Genomic DNA, 12,474 nt, shown 5'->3' with positions numbered 1-12,474 from the left:
CTAATCCCCAGAGAAAAACCTCGGTGATCCACTCTGCAATTATGGGGCGTCACTTGTTGAACTTTGACTTAATCTCACATAACTGGAAATCGCTGAAGCATTTTTCAACATCCTTTCCACATTCGATGTCATCACTTGCATGCCGCATGACTCCAAACCACCAATAAATGCTTGTTCCTTTCAAACAAAAACAAAGGCATACTTTTTCAAGTTTAGGAAATTACCAAATTTAGTTATGGGGGATGCCGGAAAGTTTCTGCAGCTGACATCATTGACATCAAAAAATTCCTTAGATCATTCAAAACAAATGACTTCAGGTTAGTGTTTATATTTAGCTCTGGGTGTATGCTTAGTGTCATTTGATCAATCTAGACTGATTGGTTGATTTAACTAATTATTTTTGTAACACTGTTTTTTATATATCTTGCTTCTTTTCACAATATCCTCCTTTGAAACGTTGCCAGATCTTCTCAGTGCAAAAATAAGTAAGATGTATGTTCTTTTTAAATTGTCAGCTAATGTCGTAGTTTTCTTTGCAAATTTGATGTGAAGATGCATGAAGTGTAAATCCAAGCTCAGGATGGTTGTAAATGGCATAATGGAGTGGCATTGTTATGATGGCGTGCTGTCACGCTCTGCCTCTTTAAGAATTTCAAGGCATGAAACTGCAAAGTCAAATTTATTTATTTTTATTTAAGTCATAGCACAAAGTAAAAATTCTTAACGTCATCATAATATAATCATACCTCCAGAGGAAATTCAATTGGCTCTCTCCTTTCTTGTAAAGACTATCAATATTGTGTCTATAGTCTAGTCTGTTATTTATAAGAATTTATTCTCATTTTTTGACAATTTCCATTTCCTCTCTCTTCTGTGATTTCTGCTTCTCCTACGATCCAGTCAGGTCCTTTGTCTTGCTTACAGTCAGGATGAGATGAGTGGCTCACAAGCTTTCTGTGCTCACAGAAAGCACAAGTTTTCTGGTAGCTTGATATCAGACACATATCAAGTCATATCTGTCTGATGGTCTGCAGACGATCATTTTATGATTTGAATATGATCAATCAATCAATCAATCAATCAAATTTTATTTGTATAGCACATTTCAGCTACAAGGCATTTCAAAGTGCTTTACATCATAAACACAAAACACAAAGGCATGCAATATAGAATAAAATACCAAGTTTTTTTTTTCTTCCCCCTTCTTCCCCTCTTTCTTCCCCCTTCCCTTTGACACGGAATTTAAGCGCCTGTTACCGCCGGACTCCGCCGTCTGTTTAACCACGGGTATTCGCCGGGCCCCGTTGCCCACAACAGGAAAAAAAAATAAAAAAATTACATACATATTGCATTTCAAATACAACTCTAAACAGGTGCGTTTTTACTTGAGATTTGAAGGAAGTCAGGGTTTCCGCTCTTTTACAGTTTTCTGGAAGTTTGTTCCAAATTTTTGGTGCATAGATGCTGAAAGTTGCTTCTCCTCTTTTGGTTCTGGTTCTGGGGATGCAGAGCAGACCAGAACCAGAAGACCTGAGAGGTCTGGAAGGTTGATACAACAACAGCAGATCTTTGATGTATTGTGGTGCTAAACCGTTCAGTGATTTATAAACTAACAACAGTATTTTAAAATCTATTCTTTGAGCTACAGGGAGCCAGTGGAGGGACTTTAAACCTGGAGTTATGTCTCTATCTTCCTGGTTCTAGTGAGAACACGAGCAGCAGCTTCTGGATCAGCTGCAGCTGTTTGATTGATTTGTTGGACAGGCCTGTGAAGACGCTGTTGCAATAATCAATGCGACTAAAGATAAACGTATGAATGAGTTTCTCTAGATCTGGCTGAGACATTAGTCCTCTAAGAGTATCAAGAGTCTTTGCTCTTGGAGGACCAGTTTCCAAAATGTCTATGTTTCGGTCCAACACATGTAACACCAGTTATTAACATAAACTCCCTCTTATTTTGTGGACATGTCAAAAAAGTTCTGCTATACAAACTCAACAACTCACACAAATAACTCAGCAATTCACACAAGTGGATAATGTCACTGTGGTTTTGCGTATGTTCTTGTGTTTTTCAACTTGTAGTTGTATTTGTTGAAGTGGTTTTCACTTCAGGGCTACCACAGAGAAGCAGAGAGTGAGACCTGTGTTTAACACCAAACAAAGGGCGTGTGTACTTTCACTGCTCATCAGGAGACTTAATGAAGTAAATACAAGTGCATTAGTGAACCTTTCATATGTTGGTTTCTTTAGATTTAAAGGATCAGGTTGAAAAGCCTGGTTACAGCTGTATGAAAAACACAGAGACTTGTGTCAGCCAGCTTCTCTAAAAACCATAAACGCTGCAGCTCTGCAGAAAATGAACGGCTTATTATTAGCCTGTCGTTTCCGCTTTCAGGGCCTCTTAAACATATCACTTACATTTTAGTTTATACCAATAAACTAATCAAAACTTGATTAGCTTTGGTCAACATTGCCTTGCAATGAGGCCTTTTTTTTTTTTTTAAAGTTACTAACAAAAGGCAGATTAAATGGTCAGAAAAAGTCCACACAATTGTTTTGCAATGGCAGAGTTCTGTGGTGTAAATAAATGAGGTTCCAAAAAACATCTATGGTGTTAGCTCCTCAGCTTTAAATGAAATGATCCATCTATTTTGTTAATTGTTGTCTCTTTTTCAAAGTTCCAGCATGGTGACGCAGGAGGCTCCAGTTCTTCTGCTTCTGGGTTTGACTCTGTCAAAGATATACGGTTGTCCAGCTGTGCACTGCACACATTAAACTACACTGAGGATCAACGGGTGTGTAATATTTTTGCAAGAACTGTAGAACCGATAAAAGCCGACCCATCAATACAATAGATATTTTAGGCTGTCAAGTTACCCAAAACCTCAACTCCATCATAAATCATTCTATTGAGAACCAACCCAGTCAACTGCGAATGGCCAAAATCTTTATTTGAAAGACACCAGTCAATGCAAACATACAGTGTATTGATAAAAAAAAAACATTGTGAATAAACATTGAGTATATTTTTTATTTAAAAAAACTCATTCAAATACATGCAGTAAAAAGGAAAGGTTCAGAGTCACCATGTTTTCCATAACTACTGCACATGTTACAGTACAGAATTCACATTCATAAGAACTGATCGAAGTTGTTAGAAAGAAGCATAAGTCACAAAAATCTATGTTTATTTTTTTCGACAACTGATGCATTAACAATATGGGATTACAATGTTTATGTCTGAACTTGTTAGACATAAATATATATGTAAACGTATATATATTATCAAAGGCCACATTATATGACATCTATTAAGCTTATATATAAACAGTGTAGCTTTTGTCATAAACATGAGCAATAGTTCCCTGGGCAAAAATCTGCAGGAAAAAAAAATCCAGCAGCCTATGCAGACCCTGCTATGACAATGGATCTCCCCCCAAGACAAGGAGAAAATATATGGCGAAATGATGGGATAGCTTTTTTTCACTGATCGAGCTTCATTTTAACCATTGTAGACAGCAACATTGTAAAAATATATTATGATTTCAAAATGCAATCTGTCTCTTTAACAACTCTTACTCTTTCTGACACTCTTGGCTTTTGGGAGAGTCGAATGCACAGTTCCACTCGTAACTCTGCATTTGAAAGAGCAGAGCACACACTTCTTGGATTATGCCCGTCTGGCTAGTCTGAAGGAGTTTAGACGAGCTGCTGCTCTGTAACATGGAAGCTCAGAAGCTTAAACACTGAGCTTTGTTGTCGAGGACGGCACTCGGTTCTGATGTACATGACGTAAAGCTCAAAAAAGTCAATTTTCGATAATATTTCCCCCCCCTTTAAGATAAATATGGCGTGCAGATGAGATTACATTTCTACATATTTAGTGGCAGTAATTTCGGTTTTAAAAAAAATCACATCAGAATTTTGATATAGTAAAAACAGAGAAACTTTCCAGTTAATATAGTATAATGTGTACAGTAATTAAGAAGTTGCATGCATTGTATAAATGCAGCAACAAATGTTATTGCTAAAGTTAAAAGCTCTATAAATCCTATAGATTGTACGTATAGACTGTATTTGCTCACTTTGTTTTTTTAACCCATGAATAAATTTTTTGTGCTAATCTTTGCTTGTGGCCAAGTCTGTTTACACCACTCAAAGAGTCGACTCTTTGTGGCACCAATTCACAGCTGACACAGAGGAAAGAAAGAAATGTGTTCAAAAGGTAAAGGCAGTGATGTTATAAGGAGTAAGTGTTGCTTTTTAGTTATTTTACATTTTAAAGTGCCTCAAATTGGACAAAAACTCATTAAATAATGACAAGTCAGGTCAAGAATTTTTTAATTTAAGTTGTTTGAAGAGTCATTTGTACAGCTGAGCTCAAATATTCTCTTAAAAAGATGAGTCTATTTAACATTGATTATTTAATTTCCCAACAAATGTCAGAGTTTTTATTTGAACTAGGCGGAGTTACTGTTGATTCATTTTGTTTATATGCAAACATTTCCTGAGTCCCAGCCTGAAAAAGCAACAAAAACAGCCCTGAAGTTGCTAATACGGCTTGGCGCTTATTGCCGAGGCGATTCGGTTTTCCATAAGCACTTCTAACATTGTGTGCCTGGATAAACAGTGGCACCACTAGTGCTATAAATATTTATTTGTAAACATATTCTTGTCTTTGAATATAGTTATGTTGTTGTATTCCTGAAAGCAGTTAGCACCAAATCACATAACAAATCCCACTGTATTCTGACTTGCAAAAACAGCACCATCAACCCACTCCCAGTTCACAATGAGACCGTCGTAAAGATCCAGCTCGCATTGTAAAGTGTGTTCAAAACCACTGACTGTTAAAACCGCAATCATAACTGGGCTGTCTACATGGATCAGAGACAAGAACAGTCATTTGGGTCCTATAAGCTATCGCCCTCTACCGCAATCCTGAGACAAAAATATTGAGTATAGTTTAAAGGCATGATGTAGAACTGGTTCTTTGAATGTGGAAAGACAGACTGGTTCTTAGCTAAGTTGTGATCACACTGGTTTACCACAGCAAAAATGAGACGTAATACAGTAACAACAAGCATGTCAGACCAGCCACTGGCAACCTACTGAGAATACATACAGTGGACTGGAGAAGTGACATTGTGGTTAGTCAGTCAATACATCATTAAACAAGTGCATATTTTACACAGCTTAATTTGTGAAGCATATGGAATAGGTGTTCTTATGATATCAGGATGTTGAAGTACGGCAGCAGCCATTTTTCTCTTCACTCAATTTTAGGGCACAGCTGTTCAGAGCCGTGACATCCAGAATAGCCAATTAAATTAAAAAAAGAGGAATATACACAAGACTTTGCTTTTGGTGATTAAAAGGAAAGATCTTCCTAATACTTACTTGAGTATTCTCTCACTGATGTTTAGACTGCACACAAAAAAAAAAATCCACTACATAAATCTCATAAAAATGCAGAAACTAGTCGGGTTGAAACAACAAATTAGTGTCATTTTGGATTTTCCCATGCAGTTTTCTTTTCTCGCAAGACCAGAGGGTATGGTTGAAATAGTAGTGACCACAGCATTCAAAACCTTCCTTCTTATGGTACACCTCCTTTTCATTCCCGTCCTCACAAACCTGCTGGATGAAGCATTTTCATGAAAGAAAAAACACAAACAGAAATATAAAGTTAAATTTATTACTGCACCAGTGTCTTCAAAGAGCTCCATACAAGACAGCTGATCCAAAACGCTGCTGCTCGCATTCTCACTAAAACCAGGTAGCTGGAGCCACCAGCTCCATGTGTGCCATAGGATGGACTTTAAAATAGTGTTGTTAGTTTATAAATTGTCTGTTTCCATGCTAAATTATGTCTGAAAACTCATCTGCTTTGTTTCGTAATAACTGGAACTTCGATCAATTTACTTGATGTACATTTTGATAATGGCAATTGATAGGATGTTACGTGTGTTGGCTGTTGTATTATGTTTTTGTTCTGTAAAAACATAATACATTTATGTAATATATTCATTTCAGCAACAAATGATTTATTGAATCAGGCGCTGCACTTCGGTGTAGTCATCAGCATTTGGTTTTGTTTACAACCGCCTCGCTGATATAGGTCTGGTCCTGTCTTCTTGGATTATGCCACCTACTTGTTTGGCTTTTCTGAAGACATTTTGATTTGCCTCAGCAGTCAAACACACACTCAGTGAGCTGAGTGGAGACGCCTAAGTTTGCTCAGATTTACTGTATTTCTCATGTATCTTAGAAAGCTGACATTTCCCCGCTCCTCTATAAAAATGTTGATAAAATTCACCAAAAGGACATAATGAATGAATAGCAGTCAGCCAGGAAATGGGAATGTGGATTGAAAAAGCTTTAACTCTACTTTGACCTGCGCTGGATCTACAAACACAAAGGGTAGTGAAATTTCAATGTCAGAATGATCCTTTTAAACTTTACCTCGTCTGATTTGTTGATCTCATTGGTTTGGTTGTCAGCACTGAAGTTCTTACTGGAGTTGGGGAAAAAAAAAAAGAATTAGTATCAAATGGAGAAAAATACTACAAAACCAAATGGCAACATGTATTTTTAATTTTTATTGTTGATATGTAACGCCTTCACTTTCTATCTTACAGAAGCAATTCAAACTGTGTGGCAGTCTATTGGGAAAGTAGATAAAGAATTTCATTTGCTGACAAATGTATCTGAAATAATGCATTGTGAAATAGTTATTGACTTAATGCATATTAAAAATTCATCAAAACTGTTTTGGTTACTTTTATTGTCAAAACAGTCCTTATTTAAAAAAAAAAAAAAGAGCAGAGAGAACAAGAATGCATGTAGGATGGACAAAACAGAAATGTAAAAAAATTAAAGGCAAAATATGAACATAGACAAATGTGAATGTCATGCATTAGCGTTTGGTATATTTACTAGACAAGGTGACAAAATGTTATTTCATACCAGTGATTATTTCCAGAAAATGTGGGATCACATGTTAAGTTTTTCTCTGTAAAAGTAAACATAAGTACATTTGCAATTACTTGACGTAAAACAAATATCATTTCACTTTGTGTTTTAATAATTATCAGCATAAATGTACATTTTCAGTGTTGGCCTATTAAAAATGATTCCAACATAAACAGTCCTGCAAGCACTAATTGCCTGCTGTTGTGGAGCAATAGATTTTTTTTTTCTCTTGCAGCCTTTTGTAAGGAAGAAGATTAAAATTACCTTTAAATAGAATAAAACTAAATCCAAATAATTTTCACTTAGAGGTCAGAGTGTATTTGTCATCTATTCTAATGGAGCCACAGCAGTTCAACTTTGAGGAATGTAGTCAATTTTAAAAATGCTATTTTTTTTCACTGACACGTATTATGCCCATGTTTAATGTGATTTTACTTTTCTGTTATTTGTGTTAATTAATTTACATAAATGTTGTGATCTTATGTCAATACTAAATGGGAACTGAAAAGTTTTGTCTTGTTCCTCTGGGACATAGTTTTGCAGTTGCATGCTACTCTGCAAGTGCGTATTCACTTGCTCAACAGTTGCTCGTGGACCAACTGTCCTCATGGACAGTTGGTGTCCAAGTGTCCACATGAGGAGCCAGTTAGCACTCCGGCTAGCTACAAGATGAGACTGGGTTTGAAGTTGCAAACTTGAAATGCATACCTAAGGTTTCTTGCCTACCATCAGGCAAAATCAAGAATAATCTTTTTTACAAATTAAAAAAAAATAAAATGAAAGAAAGGAAAGTGGAGACAGGGCCTAGTCACTTACCACAGACGTTGGAATTATTGATTTTCAGCTGAATCCGAGGAAACACAAACTGGCAACAATTCTCAATAGAAGAGTCAAACAGTTTCCCGTAGCAGCACAGATGGTCAGGAGAACGGTTCTCCAGCACTTTGCCAGTGCAGCAGATGTTCTTCTTTTTATCATAAGGCACTGTTGAAAAGATAAATCCGTGAAACACTTCATTGGTAAATGACCTGTATCTGAATAGACCAGAGGGATACAAAACGCTTCACACTACATTCAGTCATTCATCCAATTCACACACACATTCTCACGCTAGTGATGGAAAGCTACTGGATGGTAGCCACAGCTGCCCACTGACAAAGACGAGGCAGTCATGTACTAGGCCCTCTGACCACCACCAGCAGGCAAGGTGGGTGAAGTGTCTTACCCAAGGACGCAAGGAGACAGGGTTCGAACTGGCAACCCTCCAATCACAGGACAGACTCCTACCACCATCACCCCACAAATTTTACCTGAACTTTAACCCAGTTCAACTACAAAATCTCTATGTAGTGGTATGTACATATGGCCAAGTGGAATGTTTTCTGAGTGTGAAAAACTTTGCAATACCTCTAACTTTACTACGTACCTTCACCACAGCATTTGGCATCATGTGAAGGTTTGGGTTTCACAGTTCGGTTACAGCATATTTCATTAAGTGGGTTGTACGCCACCTCTCCACAGCATTGAGACATCCTTTCACTAAGGCCTTTTGTCAGGTTACCTGAAACACCAAAGGTTCAATGAAAATGTACTCACACAACGATAAAAGAATAAACTGTCCTAAAGAATCCTCTTGGGAAACCTTTGTTAGTATTTAGTCTGGCTATGTTGACTTTACAATTTCTCCTTTCGAAAGTGTATAACTTGTCTTCATGATTGGATCGAAGCGCCTATGTTTACATATCGTAACGCATTTTTTGTTTTTTGTTTTTTTAGCACAGAAGGAAGCAATGACATTCTAAAACCTCACAATCCTATCCCAAAGTTTTTCAAAAACACTTCCCAGGGGATGGTTTTCATAAAGGGGACAAGAGGGCAAGGAAAAGAAGCTGGCCCCCATTTTATCTCAATTTTAAACTTAATTTTTGAGGAAACCATGTAAAATATCTGCACAGGTCATTTTCATTATCAAGCTTATATCAAGATTTTTTGTGGTTTAGCATCATTGTCAACTGGAAAGACTTAATTGAAGAGCTCTCATGTTTCGGACTTTTATGGTCTCACGTGAAATCATTACCTTTTCCATTTTCATGGGGTTTACAGCAAGTGTCTTTTTGAGGATTATAAGGTTTCCCTCCACAGACGAGCTGTAAAGGAAACCCCCATCCCGTGGTTGTTGATCTGCAAAACATAAATAAGAGTAACAAATGTTACAACTGATTGTTTCGTAGCCAATGTTACGGACATTTCAATAAAAATTGTGAAGTTGGTGAAAAATGTATGATTTCAGTTGGTGTTTTAAACAATGGGCTCTTTGATGGGCTTGGATAAAAACAGTTTGGCACAATTAGCACTGAGGGTAACAATTATAGGTCACAAAGAGCACCTCCATTCTGCGATAGCTATGAATAAGCAGTTCTGAAAATTAGCCATTAAAATGTGTATCATACAACTGTAAAGGCAAAAGTAAATAACATTTACTTACTTACTTGTTATGATCACAGGGAAAGATTTTTACACTGACTTTTGTTCTAATTTTCCCCTTCCAATGATGTCCCAATTATAGAGATGGCTGTAAAAATAACCTTAAGATGTAACTCTGCTGTTTCACAACAGAGTTATAAAACAACAGTACGTAACTTCTATAATTAGCATTTATTTAATTTTTTATTCATTTCAGATATTTGTTAAACTGTCACCATGTTGTTGCGGTATAGTACCAGACATATAACTTGTGAAAAGCACTGTCAATCATCCTTGTGTATTCGCTTCTAAATGTGCTAATTGTTCCCAGAAAAACATTTATCCTCCGGTTAACATTAGCTGCCATCATCGGTTTTTCTCAGATTATCTGTCTCATATCATACTATCACAATATATTCATTAACCACATATTTTGTAAATGTTATGCACTGCTGCTTTAAGGGGGCTCTGATCCACTCAGAACGATGTCGGGACCACTCAGATCTAAAATCAGGGATATTCCACACGTTGGATTGTGTTGTGTTGCCCCAAGGATGAATGAAAATGTTGAATGTGGCATGTAGCCAGTCAGAAAGCGAGGAGACAGAAATACAAAGGGGGATTGGAAAAAAAAAAGACTGCCAAGAAAATACAGAAAATCTGGAGGATGTCAGAAATGCTTTCTCTTTTTTTCTCTCTGTTCAAGGCAGTCCACAAACTATCTTCATTGTTCTCGCCCATGCTGCCATGTCGGCTGACTCTGAACTCCCGCTTTGTACGGAGAGGTTTTGCATTTGCTGTGCACTATGCACTCCAGATTGGTCCCTCTGGGCTGTTTGGCACTCTCCACTAATTCCTTACTAAATATAGTTCGTGTTCCTCATTTTTCTCCAGTGGCTCCTTCCGTTTCACTTCATGGTTACCTAATTACTAATTCAGTTCTTCCCCATTGATGTTCTGTTATCTCGGGGGTACTTGGAATATTTGTTTGATTTCATTATTTAAAACATTCTAAACTAAATGGTACCAGTTGTACCAAGGGTTCTATCAACTGTACATATCCCTATGCAAATGTCATGCTTTTGTAATGTCAATTTATTTTTGAAAACTAAACAAATTGATAAGAAATTAACTCACCCTTTCTCATGCGTCCGTGTTTTCACAGGATCTGCAGGAAGCAAATGGTTCAGGTGAACTTATAGTCTAAATGGCTTTCGAGCTGCATAACTTCAAACAATACAACATACTGCAAACGTGAAGTTGCGCACTTATTACATTTTTTATTTTTTATTTATTTATTTATTTATTTTTTTGGGAGGGGGGAATTTCCAAGAACGCGTCAAGTCAAAAGATCGCCATTGTGCTGCAGTTTACTGATCACAGGCAACACAAACTGTCCCTCGGCTCAGACACACACGGGGAACCGATCAGAAAGCAATTCGGTTTCCAAATAAACCTCCGAAGTGAATCTCAGTATGTTTGTTTGTTTTTTGTTTTTTTTTTTCAATTTCTGCGCCTTGGATCCTTTTCGAAGCGCGAACAGTACGCAGCGGGGGTCACCTTCTACAAAGCTGGCACGCACACGATTTGCAAATCAACCTGCGTCTCCGTCCCGATCGCCTCTCCATCTCTTCTCCGAGAGCGGCGGCTCCAACAGAACAGGAGCGCAAAGCTCCTCCAGCAGCACAGCCAAGAGTATTTCCATTAAATGATCACAGGCTAAAGTGCATGTTGTCCCTCCCGTTTTGCCTCTGACGCGCCTAAATAAGTGGCTCCTGCAGAGGCGCGAATTGGACTCGCGTCAGTCTGCGAGACGCGCCGCTTGAGCTCCTGCCGTGCGCGCCTCCCAAAGAACAAGCCGGCCAAGGGAGCAATTTACTCTATTTGATGTGATGGAATAGAGGTTCAGACTCCGGGCATCCCACAGTCACACGTTTCTAAAATCTACTGTCAATTCTGCTTGCATGCACAGACACCGTCAGATATCCAGTTAAAAAAAAAATTAGGTCAGAAGTTTCTCATCATAGAAAATAAGCTCAATATAAATATATACTCACCCCAAAAAGTGAAGAAACCACACACCAGGAGTACTGCCAGGGGACAAAACAGCCACAATAATGTCACTCCACATTTTCTCGCCCGTTTGTGCAAAGTGCGCAGCAGCGGTGACCCCACAGCCCCAAAAAAAGTCTTACCCAGTCTGAGTCTGTTCACAGAAATCATCTTTACCGCATCTGACCTGATAATGATGACTGATGAGATCAGGATCTTAAGGAGCCTTTAATAGGTTCCCGTGAGAAGTCCCACCTCCAATGATATATGCCATTTATAAGCAGTGCCTGGTAACCCAATCCCACGATTACAAAGGTGTTGGATCTGGGAGGAGGGTGGGGGATTCAGCTTTAAGTGAGTTCATCTAGTGTTTTTCATTCGTTTCTTTTATTAATTAATTTGGTAGGGCTTTTAAAATCATCATTTTTAAGGACAATCTACATTTTTTCCACATTTCTCTTTCTCGTTACTTTTACATTTCATGTTGGATCTCCCAAATTTGACAAACTCTCAGTGGACTGATGTTGGGTGATATGTGGATATTTCGTTTCTTTATCTTCCCTGGCATTAGGCGAGGCATATCACAATCACGAACTGAAATTAAAAGCTTCATCCCATCACCAGTGTCTCACCAGTGTTGTTTTTTTTTTTAACAAGAGGATAACATCATTCAATTCATCACAGAGTCCTATCCTGACACTTTCTTGCCCTCTCTGCAGCTATAAAACATAAACGTGACAAGCAAATAAGCCAATTTCATCATGTCTCAATAATATGTAAATATTGTTTTTGAGACACTTTGTATGGAGTTAAATTTGTTTCACAATTAGGCTATTTGATAAAATAAAAAAATAAAAAAAAAACACTTCAAACAAAAGAAGTAGTATTCAATCAAAAAAACATGTCAAAAAAACTTTGGGATTTTCAAAACAAAAATGTTTCAAACAAACAAAAAATAAATATCTCAATGAAATAGTAATAATT

General features: G+C 37.5%; 1 protein-coding gene across 1 annotated transcript; it reads right to left on the bottom strand.

Annotated features, from left to right (window-relative positions):
- Positions 1 to 2,947: 2,947 nt before the first annotated feature.
- On the bottom strand, positions 2,948 to 11,661 carry LOC129369771 (usherin-like). The gene is made up of 9 exons (XM_055045390.1): positions 11,634 to 11,661; positions 11,496 to 11,528; positions 10,576 to 10,606; positions 9,053 to 9,156; positions 8,402 to 8,536; positions 7,792 to 7,959; positions 6,970 to 7,015; positions 6,466 to 6,517; positions 2,948 to 5,640 (listed from the first exon to the last, which is right to left on the bottom strand). The coding sequence occupies exons 1-9, from the start codon at positions 11,659 to 11,661 to the stop codon at positions 5,479 to 5,481; spliced, it is 759 nt and encodes a 252-aa protein (XP_054901365.1). The 3' UTR covers positions 2,948 to 5,478.
- Between the last annotated feature and the right edge of the window lie 813 nt (positions 11,662 to 12,474).

The sequence above is a fragment of the Poeciliopsis prolifica genome, unplaced genomic scaffold (genome assembly GCF_027474105.1).
Source record: "Poeciliopsis prolifica strain line A6 unplaced genomic scaffold, Auburn_PproV2 SCAFFOLD022, whole genome shotgun sequence".
Lineage (NCBI taxonomy): Eukaryota > Metazoa > Chordata > Actinopteri > Cyprinodontiformes > Poeciliidae > Poeciliopsis > Poeciliopsis prolifica.
Note: the sequence above shows the minus strand (reverse complement) of the source record. Positions and strands in the feature narration are given on the sequence as shown.